Source organism: Bombyx mori, chromosome 14 (assembly GCF_030269925.1).
Source record: "Bombyx mori chromosome 14, ASM3026992v2".
Classification (NCBI taxonomy): domain Eukaryota; kingdom Metazoa; phylum Arthropoda; class Insecta; order Lepidoptera; family Bombycidae; genus Bombyx; species Bombyx mori.
Genome location: NC_085120.1, coordinates 1,909,513 through 1,930,270, shown reverse-complemented (window position 1 = coordinate 1,930,270; position 20,758 = coordinate 1,909,513). Strand labels below are relative to the sequence as shown.

General features: G+C 40.4%; 1 protein-coding gene across 1 annotated transcript; it reads right to left on the bottom strand.

The window, feature by feature from the left end:
• Nucleotides 1–1,689: 1,689 nt before the first annotated feature.
• On the bottom strand, nucleotides 1,690–10,923 carry LOC101746830 (cytochrome b5). Its single transcript, XM_004922768.5, has 4 exons — nucleotides 10,658–10,923; nucleotides 9,098–9,223; nucleotides 6,739–6,867; nucleotides 1,690–1,864 (listed from the first exon to the last, which is right to left on the bottom strand). Exons 2-4 carry the CDS (start codon nucleotides 9,212–9,214, stop codon nucleotides 1,751–1,753), a joined length of 360 nt encoding a protein of 119 aa, XP_004922825.1. The 5' UTR covers nucleotides 9,215–9,223; nucleotides 10,658–10,923; the 3' UTR covers nucleotides 1,690–1,750.
• Nucleotides 10,924–20,758: the final 9,835 nt, after the last annotated feature.

Here is a 20,758-nt window from a genome sequence, read left to right as displayed (position 1 = left end):
CAACGGCTGCCCCATCGTTCAAACCGAAACGCATTACTGCTTCACAGCAGAAATAGGCAGGGTGGTGGTACCTACCCGTGCGGACTCACAAGAGGTCCTTCCACCTCAGGTAGGCGCAGCAACTTTGACGAAAGGTTGGACGTACGACTCAACCCACTGAGTTTCTCGCCGGATCTTTTCAGTGGGTCGCGTTTCCGATCCGGTGGTAAATTCTGCGAAGCACTGCTCTTGATGAGGCTGGTGTTGGCAAATCCTTCGAGGTTGAGCTCCGTAAGCTCACCTACTCGTCCGCCCGTAGTCGGAATAACCTACGATTGCTACCAACGATTAAGTGAGGTAGGATTATGGACGGTACAAAAATATTAGAAAAAAAGTTATAGGCCAGCTAGTTTTAATTCTGTAACTTTTCATTTTCACGATTCTTTTGTTTTGTTCTTTTGAGCTTTTAATATTAAACAGTTATGAACTGCTCAAACTATATTAGACTGTCGCAAACTAAGCACAACGTCTAAATACGCGAAGACCTAATATAAATGTGTGAAAATAATATTTTTGTTCAATATATTATAATAAATACGAGACTGCATCTGTTTGTTACGTTTTCACGCTGAAACTGCTAAACCGATTTTCATGACATTCGATTTGGAAATAGTTTGAGCCTTAGAAAACAACTAGCTGTACCCGACCGCTTCGCTGGGCATTTAAAATTAACATTATTATTTATTGTCATTATTATTAGGGAGTCAACACTCATAAATATTAGCCTATCCATTAAGTACATATATTTTCTACATGGATACCAAGTTTCAAGTCAATTGGATGCACGTCTAGTTATAACGAAACATCACCACAAGAAAGATCACCTTTATCTATACTATAATATATAGGTATAAATCTACAGTGGTTTTTACGAATGTTCCGTTATAACTACTGAACCATGCATCCGATTGACTTGAAACTTGGTATCCATGTAGAAAATACATGTACTTAATGGATAGGCTAATATTTATATGAGTGTTGGACTCCCTACACCAATTGCGGGGGCGTTAATTATGAGAATCTTTGTGGGGGTGAGAGATGATACCTAATGTTAATTCTAAATGCCCAGCGAAGCGGACGGGTACACCTAGTGTATCATAATATAGGAACGTTGAGAAGTTTATATGTAAACAATAGAGACAGCCTTATTTGCGACGAGTCAGAAAGTAAGACAGCTTCATAAATAATGTCATCTCATTAATTTTCTTATCAAAAAACGAAGGTCCTGTATTAACATTTTAATGAAATATTTTAATCGCAAAAAGTGGGTGAAGATTAGAAATATGTTTTGCATAGATTAGTAAATCACTATAGCCCGAGTTAAGCGGAGTCCAAACATCCAATTTTGATGCTGTAGTGTTAGGACCTGGGTCAGAAAAACCTTGTGGCATGGCATCTACCATGAGAATCAATTAAGATCTTACCAAAATTCTAATAAGGTTTGGTACTATCGTAAATTTAGGCTAAAATGATATACTCTAATATAAGCTACTGGACAAATGGGTGGATCACGGCCCAACTAGTGTTAAGTGGATACCGGAGCCCATAGACAACAACGTAAAGGTCGCCGCCCCCATTGAAATATAAGTTCTAAGTCTCCGTTTTTCAGTAGGAACAATATACTTTGTGCTAGATTTAATAAAATCACAATTAAAATATAAAAGGTTTAATTACGAATCTTAGTTCCTAAAACTTAAAGTACAAATTTCGCTTAGCCAATCAATCCGCACGTGACGATGTTTATGCAACTCCTGTTGTTCTTCTCTGGGGGAGCAGAGACCACTTTCTTCTTCTTTTTGCCATTAGCGTCGTATTTCTTTTCTTCCTGCAATATAAAAAAAACATATTAACACTAAGACATAGCATTTTCTTCTATTTCGCGAGTCGTAGATAAAATTAATGCTATATAGGTTTAGTTCTGAAGAAGCTGATGGTAGTTGGTCAGGTTGACGGGAGAAGATCACGCGGACGCTCACCTACCCGCTGGTCTGATCTGGTTAAGGCGCTCACCGGCCTGCCAATAACCGAGGCTATAAAGACCACCGAGGACAGGAAGACGTGGGGAAGCATTGTGCATCGAGTGGTCCACATTTTAGATTAGACACGACCTTCAGTAATGAAGAGACCGACTCAGAAGAAGATAGGTTTAGTCTTGCATGTTTTTACTATCATTATCATATGGACGACTTAGATCAAGCCATCACCACGGTCATTCGTGACCACGGAAACTGTAATTTTCCGAAATGTCGAAATTCAATGATATAATGACAATGAACAACGCGAGAATGATCCGTAGAATATTTTTATTGCGTTGGACGCCATCTGAAAATCGAGTAATTTCATTCGGGCCAACAGCTATCGGAGTCCATAGACAGTAGCAAAGTAAACGCTGTCACCGATTGTGAGACTCAAGTCCTAAATCTTAAGTTCTAGAGTACAACGGCTGCCCCACCCTTCAAACTGGAACAGAATTTAATACTTTGCTTGTTTATTTTACGATTTTTTTTATATTTTTATAACATAATCTTCTTCCTTAAGCGTGGAAATCGAACATCTGTTAAACACGCATTTCACGAAAATAATTTGTACCTCTGCCTGCGGGATTCGAACACTAGCCCAGTCGCATCGCTTGATACGAATGCACCGGGCGTCTTATCGTTTAGGCCATGACGACTTTGCGAAATAAATAAGACAACGATTACAATTAGACGGCTTCCAGTTTTAGTGAATTCTGCGAGAGACGCGATTTGAAACAATGAATGTCTTTGCTTTGTTTAAAGGCTTCGATCGATAGCGAACATAAATATCAATTTAAATTCCATTGTAGGGAAAACTATATATATTTGCAAGTTAATGTTAATGTTTTCAACTCAATTTTAAGGGTTCGTTTTGTTGATTACTTGTAATATATATCGAGGATGTACCTAATATAATTTAGGGCTGGCAGTGCGTTACTCTGAGTCCTCGTGGATTATAGGTACATATGTAACCTCTTTAATTATTGTTGATGATAAAAATGTTAAAGCACTTTTTGGCGGGAATGCGAGGAGTGAAGTTGTGTGATTTGTTTTATTTTGTCTATTTAGTGTTTCTTCAGATTCAAATGTGTAATAACGGTGGTTTATTAACTGTTTAATATCTGTGAAAGTGCACAAATGTGGGAAAATGAAACAAAGCTGCTAGACGTAACTTCTCGAGATCCTCCAAAAAGTCCACAGAAAAAAACTCAGTAGATGAGATTTTACTGAGATTATATTTCATCCCATATCATCTCATTTTATTTCATTTCATCTCAGTTGATTCATGTCTCAAATTAATCATCTTCGTTTCATTTCATTTCATTACACTCCATATTATCATTTTTCCACATATAATTTTCCATAAAAATAAAAATATAAATTAAAATATGACATGACTTAAAGGTTTTAGTTACCAGGTCACAAAATTGCTTAAAAATGTTAAAGTGATTATAATAAGTTATACAGGTGACATAAATGGTATTTTGAATATTGAAAACATTGTTGTTTTTTTATTTATTATTTTATAGATCATAGAAGACAGTTTAGCCTGGTAAAACTATAGTACAAACCGAGTTGCTCTGTTTAGGGAAACAACATTTAATAAGCTATTGTTTCAACAGGATTTATGTATCATATGTTTCAATATTCAAAATGTTTCAATGTTTTTTTTTATTGCTTAGATGGTTAGACGAGCTCACAGCCCACCTGGTGTTAAATGGTTACTGGAGCCCATATACATTTACAACGTAAATGCGCCACCCTCCTTGAAATATAAGCTGTAAGGTCTCAGTATAGTTAAAACGGCTGCCCCACTCTTCAAACCGAAACGCATTACTGCTTCACGGCAGAAATAGCCGTACCTACCCGCACGGACTCACAAGACGTCCTACCACCAGAGTTTCTAATGTTTTAATAATCATCATGATAATCAGCCCGTGAATGCGTTTGGTATTCACAGGCCAAAAGAAATAGTTTTAGAGGGCGTACAAAATGGCGGGTTTACGCACACTCGAGTAACCAAACCGAAGGCCATTAACCCGTTCGCTTTCACCATATTCCCACGCCAACAGTAAAGGCTTGGTGATTATCATTAACTCCACCTGCGGCCCGCAATGCATGCAGCGAGACGGGATATACCACACTAACTGCCACTCTCCTAATCGAGTCATTGCTCAGTAATCGGCTACCGGCTTTTGTTTTGTTTCAACGTCACATTGAGTCCAGTAAAACAAGACTTCGAAGATCCATTGTAAAAAAAATTGAATCTTATTAGTGTTATCTGTGGTACAAAGCGCGTAAAATATCTCACGCCATCTTGGTTTTTTGATTATTTTAATATACGTAATTAATCATTATACACTCAAACAGATTTTTGTATTAATTTCAATTAATCAGCAGATTCATGAATCATAAAAAATATTTTCCGTTCAAATGAATTAATATTCAATAATATTCAAATGAATATTTCATAAGCAAGCTGCTATGAAATTCCATTCGTAAACACAAGTTTTTTTTTTATTGCTTAGCTGGATGGACGAGCTCACAGCCCACCTGGTGTTTAGTGGTTACTGGAGCCCATAGACATCCACAACGTAAATGCGCCAACCACCTTGAGATATAAGTTCTAAGGTCTCAAGCGTAGTTAAAACGGCTGCCCCACCCTTCAAACCGAAACGCATTACTGCTTCACGGCAAAAATAGACAGGGTGGTGGTACCCACCCGCGCAGACTCACAAGAGGTCCTACCACCAGTAAAGTGACCGGTGTCTTGCATAGATTTGGACTAAGACATAGTCACAAAATAAAATGAGTTTAATTCTCCTCTACAACTCCGTGGGCATTTCATATAGAAAAGTAATTAAATGTTTAGCAATTCGTGTGAATCAACCCATAGACACAGCTCACTGAGTATCGGTAGATTCTGCGAAGCACTGCTCTTGCTAGGGCTAGTGTTAGCAACACTCCTGGTTTGAGCCCCGTGAGCTCACCTACACGTCAAGGAGAAGCTGAAATATCCTCTCAAGGCTATCAGCATAGGCAGGGAAAAAAGTATGTAACTTAACATCGTGATTCAACTGATATTATCGTAATGGTAGAACGACTAACAGTTCCCAATGAAGTAAGGTCTCGCATCGAATAAGCAATAGTACTTTATCTGTATTAGTATTTGGATTGCAGTGATCTGTTTACGTTATGTGGCTGATTAGGCAAAGAAATTCATCAAGATGGTCTCAAGGTGGGTGACGGTATTTATGGTATTTAATTGTTGATGTCTATGGACTCCGGTGACCACTAAAAACCAGGGTGCTACTAGCGGATATTATGAGTTCAAAACCGTGTGTTGGTCCGTGCTTCATTCACAACAACGTACTCCACTTAAAGTGCTTAAGATCTAGGATAAGAAAGAATCTACTGGTTTAGAAATGAGGTAGCTAGGACCAGCTAGGACGGTAAACACGTGTCAAAAAACAAAATCATAAATAAACTAGCCATACTCGTCCGCTTCGCTGGGCATTTAAAATTAACATTATTATTTACATATCCTTTGCCCGCGACTCCGTCCGTGTGGAATAGTCACTTCATTTACGTAGAAAGAAAATATTTTAATTCAAAAATAGAAAATAGAATGCTAAGGAACTGCTTAAACCCCGATTTTGAAGCATTCTTTATTGGTGCTCTTATCTTAGCATGATGTTATAGTCTATAGCCTTCCTCAATAAATGAGCTATAACACTGAAAGGATTTTTCAAATCGAACTAGTAGCTCCTGAGATTAGCGCGTTCAAACAAACAAACTCTTCAGCTATATAATATTATTTGTATAGATTGTCATTATTATTAGGCAGTCCAGCACTCATATAAATATTAGCCTATCTATTAAGTACATGTATTTTCCACATGGATACCAAGTTTCAAGTCAATTGGTTGCATGGTCCAGTAGTTATAACGGAACATCCGTAAAAACTACTGTAGATTTATATATTAGTATACACTAGTGGTCCCTCTGTAGTTGAAATTCGACTATAATGAATTGAAATTTGAAGTTTGGACATTATTATGGTTCTATTGTTATAGCGTGTTATACTTCTATAATCGCAGATTTTGCCCAGACTACACTGTAGACAAATAATATTAGAGACAAACAATATTAATCTATTCTCAATTTGACCACAGACTTTCAACAATAACAAAAGCTTGACAATAAACAAAGAGTATATTATGTGTGTGTATGTGTTGTGTCAAATACATGGTAGTGTATGTAATGTTTTCTTTATTGATTTAATTATTTTTTTATGCACAATTAAAAAAAAAAGTTAGTATTCTGCACTCCTCTATATTCTCTATAAGTGTGAGAAATTTTATACTCCTCCGTCCGCGCAATTTTTGTAAAAAGGGGTACAAAGTTTCTGCTTCCCGTATCACTACATAGTATAAAGCAAAGTCCCTTTCTCTGTCTTTATATCTGTCTGTCCCTATGTATGCTTAAATCTTTAAAACTACGCAACGGATTTTGATGCGTTTTTTTAATAGATAGAGTGATTGAAGAGGAAGGTTTATATGTATAATAACATCCATTAAATAGTGGAGAAATCTATAATAAATTACAGTTTCCGAAGCGAAGCGAGGGCGGGTCGCTAGTTAATATATATAGGTACTTATATTATACATAAACAGCCTACCTCTATAATTTCTCCAATCTTGTACTTGGTCATGATGGTCTTGGCGTCGGCAGTGTGACCTGTTTGGTCAAAGTCCTTCGTGGCATCTTTGCCGGCCTGCTCCATGATCGAGTCCGGTCCATCGGGATGCTGGAATGTGTTCATTTATATTCATGTACGCAATGATATTTTTTTTTGTTTTTTTTTCGATATGGTCATAGATATGCAGACTGTTGTGTGTGTTCTGTGCCTCTGTTGCTCAGTGATGATTGGAGTCCGTAGACACCATAACGTGACTGCAACCTTGAGATGTGGGGTTAAAGTCTTAATTACATTGTACAACCACTACCCCTTAGACCCTTTCGTAAAAGTACAAAGCACGAGCAGATGGTATATGAACGTTCTGATAGGTCTTGTACCAAAGTCTCATATCCTCCTAAAATGGTTACGTAATCAGTATAATCGTTACTTATAATCCTTCGCAAGGGGCGATGGGACTCTAAGCCAATCATCACGGCGACTCATATACATATTGCCAACTATTAGATGCGCTTGCCCCAAGGGCGGATCCAGCTTTGGTGCCAGGAGGGGGTCACATAGTCATGGTCATGTCAAGAACGTATAATTTAATTTTGATAACAATAGATACAAGTAAAAAGTAGGTTTTTTTTATGTACGTAAGTACTGTACTTAAAAATATTTATTCTTTATTGTACACTTGAAAAACTTAACACATAATAACTTGTACATATACACGTACATATTGTCATCTTCTCTTGAAGAATCCAGAGAAGCACTATCACGCCCGGAATGAGGCAGATTATTTAATTCTATAACCGTGGTCCTAAAATCATTATGTTCAATATGTGGTCCACCTAGGTCCTGGAACCAGCTCAGGGGGGAGGGGGGGGGGGGTCATGACCCCCATGACCCCCCCCCCTGGATTCGCCCTTGGCTTGCCCAGGACAAAATACATAGAAATATAAGTTAAATTACTTTCGTTAGTGATATTTTCTTCACCTGTTCAGGGTAAAAAGTGTGCTCCCCTCAAAAGATTATGACACATTGGTCATACAATATATGCAGCATCAGAGTTCCTTTATCTTCCTCACAAGACTTAAAGACAAGGTGATTCGTCTTTTCAACATGAAGTCTAGCAGTCTCAGCTTACTGCGATCTACATTACGTAATTGGTGTAAGGTTTATCGACTAATTTCAACAGAATTCGTTTAAGTTTATAATTGAGTCGTCTATTATCAAAGGTGGCAATCTGTGCATTTGGACAAAAAAATGTTATTGATATGTCAATACAGATTGATTTGAATATAATCGTCTCCTTCAAAGAATACGGTTCAAAACCTGCATTAAATAAAGTATTAACTTAACCTGTTATTTATCTAAGATGTCGTTCAGAAGAGTTTTGTGACTGCCAATGGAATACAAAGTCAATAATTCGTTTTTCTGATTTACCAATAATTGTCCAAAAGTCACATTGCCAGCTTTGATGATAGTCAACTCACTTGTATGTTTTATCTTAGGTGCTAAACTATGTACTTTAATGTTTTTAAACTTATAGCTAATATCATTAGCACGATTAGCCTTCTTCTGCAAAACGAAAAACATTTCAATATCCGGCTTATTCTTTGACACTTTTTGTTCCCTACCTATTCACTGGTAGACTATGGGGCTATTTCAGCATGCGCGGTCGAGTAGGTGAGCTCATGGGAAGTTCCTGAGAAGAACTGGCAAGAAACTCAACGAGCATGTCATTTTTTTTTGAAATATTAGATTTTGTAAATATTCAGTCACCAAAATGACACCTTAAAAGAGCTGAAGTGAAATTCTTTATAAGCACACTATACTTATTGTAGCTACACGTAGCTAAACTAATGTGAAATAATTATGTGAATAGCACACTGCAGCTTACTACCGCGTTACGAAAATGCCATGAAATGCATCCATCGATTCTTATCGTTACGCGCTGGGGTTCGGGATTAATAAAAATTCTACCGAATTACAAGTTAATACTGTAGCACTGTTAGCACTTAGAACACACACAGAACACTTTAAAATCCTCAATTCGCTCCTTCCGCTTCGCTTCAGGTAATCCATTCTCGGTTTCGCTTCGAGTAGTTCCGATTACTGACTGACTGCGTGCCATCTCTTCAAACGCTTTTATGTCGAGACGAAATCCCTAGAATTGTCGAGAATATTCCACAAAAGTCGAGTGTTGTGTGTTTCCGCTATCTGACAACAGATGGCGCTGTACTTCTGGAGCGTTCTAGATGCTACTAGATCTTTCGATATTCGGTTGACTATTCGACGATAGATGGCGTTACTCTTACCGGCGTAACATTATTATAGATTGAACAAAAATTACCTCATCCACGTACGTTGTGACGTCGTAGACTGAATCCTTGTAGATAATCCACACGGGTGCGTTTTTCCCGTTACGCGACGCTACGTCCGCCAACGTGTACCTTTGGACATCGCCCATTGCTTAAATCTGGAAGTTGGAATTTCACTATAAGAATGTGGCGGAATTAACCTAAACAGGTCGCAAATGCTGCGTACTTCTGCAGCGAAGCAATTTCGCGGCCTGGACAACGTATTTCTGTGACTCTTATGGTGAGTAAGAATTCGACTGATGTTTTGAGGAGGATCGCCCCAATTGTCAGGTGTACGGGCTTAAAATTAAGTCAGCTGTAATTTACTTGTGGTACGACGTGTTGTGAGTCCCCACGGGTAGGTACCATCATCCTGCCTATTTCTGCCGTGAAGCAGTAATGCGTTTCGGTTTGCAGGGTGGGGCAACCGTTGTACTATAAAAACTGAGACCTAAAAACTCATATCGGTGCCGTAGGTGGCGGCATTTACGTTGTAGATGTCTATGGGTTCCGGTAACCACTTAACACCAGGTGAGCCGTGAGCTCGCCCAGCCCTCAGTAATAAAAAAAATCGTCTATCCATCTAAAAGATATCAGGTCGAAAATTTTTGTGTAAGATAATAATGAAGTTAATGTGAGAAGCAAAGGTTGACATCTTTAAGGACATTCCACTTTTTGTTGTTAACCTCAAGATGTCCACGCCTGGTAGAGGGACAACAATCACTGGTTCGCTTGTGTAGCCATTTACAAGACAATCCGAAGTAAAAGTATACTAGTAGAAATGTTATTATTTGTTACACAAATCGGGACACAATGTACACATATTTAATAATAATAATAATAATAAACATTTACTGACAACCACGCCACGTTAACTGGTCCCGTGGTAAGTTCGTAAAGAACTTGTGTTACAGGTACCAGATAACGGAAATAAATGTAAGATTTTTATTATACACATACATATATTTAATATACATCCATAACCCTGGAAAAGACATTTATATTTATCATACAAATATCTTCCCTTGGCGGAATGTTATTATTTGTTACAGAAATCGGGACAAAATATACACATATGTGGACAGGTGTTGCGAGAATTATAAAAGGTACCTACAATAATAGTTCTTTGAATACATTTTATAAAGCTGTCGTCTTTAGAGTTTGCTAAGATAATTTCAAGTTCCATCTCACATCAACTAAACTCAATTAACTAAACTTCATAGACCTGAAGAGATGATAGTGGCTCCAGTATAATCGGGAACACATCTATAGACACATAAAACTTATATATACGACGACACACTGATGGTATGGTATTTTTTATGCCGTGAAGCAGTAATGCGTTTCGGTTTGAAGGGTGGGGCAGCCGCTGTAACTATACTGAGATCTTAGAACTTATATCTTAAGGTGGTTTGCGCATTTACGTTGTAGATGTTTATAGGCTCCAGTAACCACTTAACACCAGGTGGGCTGTGAGCTCGTCCACACATCTAAGCAATAAAACAAACACACACACACAAAACCGATTCGCATGAGCAATGGCGATCACTTACCGATCTTACGGACCTGGTGAATTTCTTTTAAACACAAATCTCATGTACTTAAAACACATAAATTCACTATCGAAATGTAGGGATTATTTTTCATTAGATTTTATTTTTCCGCATTCACTAAACTCACATATGATAGTATTGACGTTGTCACGTACATATGATTACACGGACGTGTATAATATCGTTGTTGTGGACTTCGATAAGATTGTGTTTGCGCGCCTGATAACTTGAGTGTCAATTGGTGACGTCACTGGGTTAGCCCCGGTTGACACTGGGGAGCAATTATTACGAACATTTTCATCGGCTTTCGCGCTATTTAAACTGTTCTAACGGCTTAGTCTCGCTTTTATTGTAGTCATTATATTATTTCTAAAGCTGGTGGTAGGAAGGACCTTTTGTGAGTCCGCGCCTATTTCTGCCGTGAAGTAATAATGCGTTTCGGTCTGAAGGGTGGGGCAGCCGTTGTAACTATACTGAGATCTTTAGAACTTATATCTCAAGGTGGGTGGCGCATTTACGTTGTAGATGTCTATGGGCTCCAGTAACCACTTAACACCAGGTGGGCTGTGAGCTCGTCCATCCATCTAAGCAATAAAAAAAAGGAAAGGCTTCGGAGTTGAGGTTCCATTGAGAAACTTTTGAGGAATTGTTTGAGATGATCCGATCTCGTTTTTACTAACACACCGCCCGCCACCGGAGTTAAATTTATCAATACTACCTAGAACCACTGCGTTCATCCACATTACGCTTCCAGATAACTTTTTGCCACGTTCCATCCGGGTTTGGAACGAACTCCCCTCTACGGTGTTTCCTGAGCGCTTAACCATGTCCTTCTTCAAACGAGGCTTGAGGAGAGTACTTAACGGTAGGCAGCAGGACTTCAATGGGCGACGGTAACCACTCACCATCAGGTGAGCAGTATGGTCGTCTGACTAGGGCAATAAAAAAACTTGGAAAACTGCACGGTTTTCGTGGTCACGGAAGACCGGTGCTTTAATTACAGATACGGCAAAATCTAATCTCTCCACTAAGGAAGTTCCTTGTTAACATTTAAAATAATCTTCCTGATTGTGTTCTATAACTATAATTGATTCCTTTAAACCTTACGCGATAGCTTAACTTAACGCAAGTATTTTGAAGATACGTATTTTTTACTGGCGGTAGGACCTCTTGTGCATCCGCGCGGGTAGGTGCTACCGCTCTGCTTATTTCTGCCGTGAAGTAGCAATGCGTTTCGGTTTGAAGGGTGGGGCAGCCGTTGTAACTATACTGAGATCTTAGAACTTATATCTCAAGGTGGGTGGTGCTTTTACGTCGTAGATGTCCATGGGCTCCAGTAACCACTTAACATCAGGTGGGCTGTTAGCTCGTCCACCCATCTAAGCAATAAAAAAAAAAAACTTTAAGGTTCAAATTTTGAAAACCACGAACTAATAAAAGGTGGCGCTTGAGTCCTTTTTACAAATGCCTTCAGTTCCATTCATTTTAGCAGTAGTCACCGATATAGAGTAAGTTTATTAGGCAATATTTGCGTGACACACAATTGAGATGTAGATGTCGGATCTCGGTGTGGATGGTGGTATGCACGATGTGACGACTACGCTTCGGTAATCACTCAGCGCCGGACGGACCAAAAACACAACCTTCCCTGGAATTTTACCAACAACTGTAATATCAAAAGCTGCTTAGAAACACGATGACGACAAACACACAAACATTTAGTTTTGTCTGTGTACATATATACACACTATTTAGTTATAATTAGAAGGTTAACAAAATATTGTTACGCGCTGGGGTTCGGAATAAATAGAAATTGTACCGGAGTACAACTTAAGACTGTATTAGCACTTAGAACACTTAAAATATTTCACAAACACTTAAAAATTATTAATTCACTTCTTCCGCTTCGCCTCAGGTGATTCGTTCGCTGCTTCGCTTCGAGTAGTTCCGATTACTACCTAAGTCGTACCATCTTTCTCGGAGAAGAAGGCGGCGGGGCGAGTGAGGGAAAGCTCTCCTCACTACGCAGAAACCCGCCGCCGCCGAGCAGGGGGTCGGGACTGGGGTCGTATCCGTGACCTGGCCCCCTAAGAGCTAGGGGTCCCACCCGTTTTGTGCGGGGAGAGACCCAGACGTGGGTTGGCGTGCTTTGCACGCTCACCCGCAATAGGAAGCCGGGTGATGGTAGACCGCGTTCTCCCGACCGCTCTGGGGGAAGGTGTAACGCGGCGCCATCAAAGCGGGCTCTCGGCCCGCTGAACGAGGGAACCGGTGGTCGTGTCGCTGGCGGCCACCGGTCCGGCGTCCGTGGGACGGTGGGATGGACGTAATGTGCTCTGCGTCAACCCTGTCCCGCCGTTTCAATAGCCCCGACTGGGCTCCGGCCCGGTCCGAGGTAGGGCGGCGGTGGTGCGGCCGGTAGGGCGGAGGTGGGGATCCGGCGATTTTCCCCTGTGGAAAAAAAAAAAGGTCGTACCATCTTTGCAACGCTTTTATAGTCGATACGACATCGCTAGAATTATCAAGAACATTCCTCACAAGTCGAATATTTCGACGTGTTTTCCGCTATCTGACAATAGATGGCGTTGTACTTCTCGAGGGTTCTAGATGTTACTAGGTTCTTTGATATTCATTTCGGTATTGGGCAATAGATGGCGTTACTCTTACCGGCGTAACAATATGTTTAGTGTCTTGTCCACTATTATTGGCTAAGTTGAGGGTAGACAGTTCATTATCCGTTCATTAACTGCTCCTACCATCCTACCCACAATCTTTCCTCTATCAGTCTTCTTGGCGCTAGAAATATGCCGATATATGGAGACCTCGTGAAATGTGAAGATCGAGGTAACAACTCCTTAAATAATATAGCGTTTGTGTTATAGATAGCCACGATAGTTTAAAACGATATTAATTGTCAACTGTGTACACCAGGCCTTAAAGTCTGAATTCGCTAAGCCAATAATTTAATTGACTAATTATTTACAGCGCACATTGTAGTTAACTATAAAACAGAGTATAATAAAATGTTAAACATTAATTATGTTTGTTCATATTTGTCCAAGTACAAAAAAAATGATTTTTTTACTACAACTTACGTCAAAGTTAAGCTCCGTATTTCGTAGTGATTAGTAACTTCTTTCTCTGTAGCCCTTCTCCATATTTTTATTTATTTAGTAGCTCTCTTTAGGCACGGACGTTACGAGCAACCGAGATAAGCAAATGAATTTAAAATCATAAATAAAACTAAAATTCACAAACAGGAATTCATGAAGACAAACACACTACAAAAACTTAATCACGAAGCCAACTCAGGGTTACCGTGCTATATTAAATCGGAACCGGTCATCGTTCTCGTCGAACTCGTCGCTTGCGACGAAGGGCTCGACGAGTAAATAAAGTTTCTCGCCGGATCTTCTCAGTGGGTCGCGCTTCCGATCCGGTGATAGATTCTCCGAAGCACAGCTCTCAAGGGTTCGTGTTAGCAACGTCGTCAGGTTTGAGCCCCGTGATCTGACCTACTAGTTAAGGTTACGCTGATATGGTCTCTAGACCATTAGCTTAGGTAGGAAAAAAAATATCTTCGGAATCATTAGTACGAGTATTTATAATGTTTCAAATTCACACGAGAGCTGGAAATTGGTTAAAAACGACTAATACATATAAAACATGGGCTTCGAATTGAGAGAGTTTCCTTTTATTTTAATTCGGTTAAAAGCTGGAGGGAGGAAGCTGTGCTTTTGTTTTTTTTATAATTACAACGGCTGACCCACCCTTCAAACCGAAACGCATTACTGCTTCACGGCAGAAATAGGCAGGGTGGTGGTACCCACCCGCGCGGACTCACAAGAGGTACTACCACCAGTAAACAGTGCTTACAACAATCTTAGTATTTTAAGCCTACAATACTAGATATTTTACAAATATTAGATATTTTAATCGACTTTAAAAAATGACGAGGTTCTGTATTTTTATGTTTGTTATTTGAAAGCTGGTGCTTTTCATAGTCTCGTTTAAATCCTATCAAGTACCTTGTCAAACCTTATAGCTTACCAGATCCAAGAACGAGCTTCTAAAGTTGTTCATGAAGTAAAGTTTCCATCACGGACGCATACGGTTTGTCGAGCTTCTAAAATAACAGAACTATTGTTTTAACATAACTTCATTAGAAAATTGAAAGAAAAACCGTATGTTGCTGTTAATCTTTATAATTTAATGATTCTCAGACAAGTTGGGGCACCTTGGAACAATCTACAAGCTATGTTAAAAATGTCGTTAGCGAGATTCAGGCTACTGTCAAATATCTATGACTGCTACCACCACTGATGAAACTGCTTCACGGCAGTAATAAGCAGGGTGGATTTTGACTATATGGCCCTGACTGCCGGAGTCCCGCAAGGCTCCGCGCTCTCCCCGTTATTACATATTTAGTTTGTATATCAACGATATACCTACCCCGGTCTCCGGAGACCCATCTAGCGCTCTTCGCCGATGACACGGCTATCTACTACTCGTGTAGGAAGATGTCGTTGCTTCATCGGCGACTCCAGATCGCAGTAGCCACCATGGGACAGTGGTTCCGGAAGTGGCGAATCGACATCCCCACGAAAAGCACCGCGGTGCTCTTCAAAAGGGGTCGCCCCCCGAACACCACTTCGAGGATCCCACTCCTTAATAGGCGCGCAAACACCTCCGCCGTTAGCCCCATCACTCTCTTTGGCCAGCCCATACCGTGGGCCTCGAAGGTCAAATACCTAGGCGTCACCCTCGATACAGGGATGACATTCCGTCCCCACATAAAAACGATACGCGACCGCACCGCGTTTATACTAGGACGACTCTACCCAATGCTTTGTAGTCGAAGCAAACTGTCCCTCCGTAATAAGGTAACTCTCTACAAAACTTGTATACGCCCCGTCATGACGTATGCAAGCGCAGTGTTCGCTCACGTAGCCCGCACCCACTTGAAATCCCTTCAGGTTATTCAATCCCGATTCTGCAGGATAGCCGTCGGAGCACCATGGTTCCTGAGGAACGTGGATCTCCACGATGACCTGGAGCTCGACTCAGTTAGTAAGTATCTACAGTCGGCATCGCTGCGCGATTTTGAGAAGGCGGCACGACATGAGAACCCTCTCATCGTGGCCGCTGGAAACTACATACCCGACCCAGTAGACCGAATGGTAAACCGTCGACGTCGTCCAAAGCACGTACGGATCCTCCTGATCCATTAACGGTGCTTTTAGGCACCACAAGCACCGGTCACCGTCCTCGTTGAACCCGTCGCTTGCGACGAAGGGCTCGACGAGCGAATTAGCCCACAGACACAGCCCACTGAGTTTCTCGCCGGATCTTCTCAGTGGATCGCGTTTCCGATCCGGTGGTAGATTCTGCGAAGCACTGCTCTTGCTAGGGTCAGTGTTAGCAACTCTCCGGTTTGAGCCCCGTGAGCTCACCTATAAACGTTAGGGCGAAGCTGAAATAGCCTCTCAAGGCTATTAGCATAGGTAGGGGAAAAAAAGGAGTTTCGGGACAATGAATGAAAAAAAATGGTGCAATTTTTTTTTATTGCCCTTGTAGGCAGACGAGCATACGGCCCACCTGATGGTGAGTGGTTACCGTCGCCCATGGACTTCAGCAATGCCAGGGGCAGAGCCAAGCCGCTGCCTACCGCTTAATACCGTTATTTATTTAGACGAAATATCATCACTGACATTGAACTATCTGATAACGGACTACCATCGCAATTTGACCGTCGGGCGAGTGAAGCAATGGGCTTCGACACTGCATCTGCGTTCTGCGAAGATAACACTTTATCGCTGTCTATTGGAATTCGTATTTCTGTTCCAAATTACATAAATATCGCCTAAAGATATGGAATTAATCACATTTAAAGAGATATTAAGATCTGATAATATTTTTGTTAGGTATATATAGCATTGTTATGTTGTTGTGAGTTATTTTTGTGTTTCCTTATTGACTTAACTGACTGGAACGGTGTTTTTTTTTCTTAGATGGGTGGATGAGCTCACAGCCCACCTGGTGTTAAGTGGTTACTGGAGCCCATGGACATCTATGACGTAAATGCGAGACCCACCTTGAGATATAAGTTCTAAAGTCTCAGTATAGTTACAACGGCTGCCCCACCCTTCAAACCGAAACGCATTACTGCTTCACGGCAGAAATAGGCAGGGTGGTGGTACCTACCCGCGCGGACTCTCAAGAGGTCCTACCACCAGTAATTACGCAAATTATAATTTTCCGGGTTTGATTTTTATTACACGATGTTATTCCTTCAACGTGGAAGTCAGTCGTGAACATTTGTTGAGTACGAATTTTATTAGAAAAATTGGTACCCGCCTGAGATTCGAACACCGGTGCATCGCTCAACACAAATGCACCGGACGTCTTATTCTTTAGGCCTTCGACGACTTCGAACTTCGACCTCGGTGTTGTAGTTAGCGGTTCAGAGGATCGTGGGTTCGATTCCCACCTCTGGCAAACAAACGTTGTGATGAACAGGTTTGTTTGGTCTTCGTCTGGCCGTTAAGTATCTATATATGTATGTCGGAGAAGCCACGATTACCAACACCATCGTCAGACATCACAGGGGCGAATAGGGTGATCGAGCTAAGAGAAATATTAAGTAGACCAATCACGTTTGTTATTATTATTAACTTGTTGTTATTGGTTAGAGATCCTTTAATTGGCTTTTCTGTTTGTTTTTCTATTAGTTTAAGTTAATAATTGTGTTAGTCTTCTATGAAATAAACGAATACTAGACAAGACTTATAGTAGACTAATGTACTTTTGCTTAAGGTTAAATTAACTTAAATGATAATAGTTTTATTCATAGTCGATATAATTATCCTATTCTATATATACATGATGTATTCATAATCTAGATATCAAAAGGTGAAGCAAAAACTTTGTACCCCTTTTTTACGAAAATTGCGCGGACTGAAGAGTATGAAAATTCCCACACTTATAGATAATATAGAGAAAAAGATAAGTAGAGATAAGAGATAAGATAAGAGAAAAAGTAAAAAATACATTAAATCAATAAAAAAATATAATATTATACACACTACCATGTATTTGACATGTGCCACACACGCATGCATACATGCATTTATTGTCCAACTTTTCTTATTGCTTATAGTCTGTGGTCAAATTGAGAATAGATTCAATATTGTTTGTCTTTATTATAGTGTTTATTAAAGCTTAGTCTTGGCAAAATTTGTGATTATAGAAGTATAATAAATAGTCTTGGACAATAGAATCATAATAGTGTACAAACTAATAATTTCAATTAATTATATTCGATTTTTTTATTGCCTTTACAGGCAGACGATTATACGGCCCACCTGATGGTAAGTGATCACCATCGTCGTCGCATGGACGTCAGCAATGCCAGGGGCAGAGCCAAGCCGCTGCCTACCATAATTTTGTAATATCCGCTGTTAGATTCTGCAAAGCACTGCTCTTACTAGGGCTAGTGTTAACATATTCTCTCGGGCTGAGCCCGTAAGCTCACCTACCCGTCCGCGGGTAGCTGGAATACACTCTAAGACTACCAGCGAATAGGTAGGAAAAAGCTTTCGATAGTTGCCTGGTAGGAAAGCTCGCATATGTATGTCTTGTAACTGATTTTTCTGAATCCTGGAATATTTTATATGCGAAAATATTTGCCGGTCCAATAGAAATACAATTCGCAAACAGTGTGCAATTGTCACTGTTATCGTCAAGAATGCTAAAGCTCTTCCGCCTTCGGAAATCAAACAGAAAGCTTTCAAAAGCTTGTACCGCGAAACGTACTTTCCAAATAAGTAAAGCTAATAGAGTTGTGTGGGCGATCCTTTCAGTCAACACATAACATTTTATGTAACACATACAAATGTACGTATATGACCTACGTCTGACCTTGACGCCTACATTCGTTCCTTGCAGGGTTGAGCAATTGCTGAATTGATAAAACCGGATTAGGGACACAACGTTCAGCTAAAATATATTCAAAAAACATTTTTTTGGATTGCATTGATCGCCACATGAACTCACTTCCTGTTCGGTATTAAATGGCTACCGGTGGCCATAGCGGACTTTACCCACCTAAGTTGATACAAAGTGGAGGTCGAAGTAACAATGATATTGTTTTTCGTCCATACAAAAAAGAGCCGTTCAGAATAATGGTGCTTAAGAATTAATTATCCTTATGCCTCTGATGTCGAGTCACAGGACGTAAGGGAACGGTAACGGTTTTTTTTTCAAATCAAATCAAAAAATTTTTGTTCAACATAAATGAAAGTACATACTTGTTGAACGTCAAAAGAACTACCGCCAATTCACAAGAACTAGCCTCCGTCCTGAGAAGAATTGGCAAGAAACTCAGCGGGCATGTCTTTTTTTAATATCAGATAATAAAAAAAAAAAATTGGTTTTTTTGTTAAATATTCATTTTGATAATGAGTATTATAACATAACAATTATTACTATATTGAAATGCCCGGAGCGAGCAACTCATTCCCACTTTGTGCAATCTTCTAGATAATCATTGACTTTATTAAGCTTTATTGCACAGATGTTCTTTAACAGATTTCTCAAACCTATGTATATGTAGGTTCTGAACATCTTGTGGGATTTTGTTGTACAGGCGCACAGACAAACACCCGAATGAATTTCGTATCTTATGTAACCTACTCATCGGCACAACAAGCTTGTGTTTGTTCCTAGTATTTCTATTATGTATGTCCGACATTTTAGGAAACTCCTCAATATGTTTACGAACATACATCAAATTTTCAAAGATGTACTGGGATGGCATAGTGAGAACTTTAATTTCTTTAAATTTTTCCCTCAGGGATTCCCTTGAGTGCATGTTATAAATAGCACCTATAGCTCTTTTCTGCAGAATAAATATCATTTCTACATCGGCCGCATTGCCCCATAGCAAAATGCCATAGGACATGACACTGTGGAAGTAGTTTCGTAGGCTTCTAGGACGTCAGCACTACTAACATTGTCATTAGATGCCTGCAACTCTAGCATTAGGAACAGGACCCTAGTAAGTTTACTCGTCAAAGTCGGCATAGAGTTCGAAGTGAATTCCTCAGATTTTTTTTTTATTGCTTAGATGGGTGGACGAGCTGACAGCCCACCTGGTGTTAAATGGTTACTGGAGTCCATAGACATTTACAACGTAAATCGCCACCCATCTTGAGACATGAGTTGTAAGGTCCCAGTTTTAACAGTATAGTAAGTACGACTGTCTCACCCTTCAAACCGAAATGCATTACTGCTTCACGGCAAAAATAGGCAGGGTGGTGGTACCTACCCGTGTGGAGATGTGGTGCTGGAGACGCCTCCTAAAGATCCCACGAATGGCATTCCGCACCAATGCATCCATCCTCAAAGAACTCGGTATCAAAGACCGACTTTCGTTAACAGTGCAACTGAGGGTTTTAAAATTCTTTGGTCACATCTCCAGAAAAGAGCACTCGATGGAGAGACTGGTAGTCCAGGGCCGGGTGGAAGGCAGAAGATCACGCGGCCGCTCACCGACCCGCTGGACTGACCTAATAAATTAGACAACTGAGTCCACTATGGTCGAATGTACTCATAACGCTTCGAACCGCCAGACCTGGAAGCGCATTGCCTGGAAGGCGGTTGTCGGAAGCATGGGTGACCTAACAGGTCCTACTGCACATACAGCGTCAACGCAACCACGACCACTCTGACAAGAGTGTCCGACTGAGAAGAAGTTAAGTACGTAGTTCATTGGAAAAACCTACCTGCCGGCGGGATTCGAACACCGTTGCATCGCTACATACGAATACACTGGGCGTCTTATCCTTTTGGCCACGACGACTTCAAAAATTTACTCAACGAGTCGCGATTGAGATCCAGTAATAGATGCCTTTGCGAAGCAGCTGCTCTGAGCTGCTAGGTCGCCTACGAAGATGCTCGGGTAGCTGTTAGCAAGTCCCGCTTCTCTGCGGGTGGCTGGGCCTGTGCTTATCCGACCATTCTGGAATGACCTCCGTTCAAGATTATACCGTCTTTCAAAAAAAACCTAGTTTAGAACGGCGATTGAGTTCTCTTCGTGTA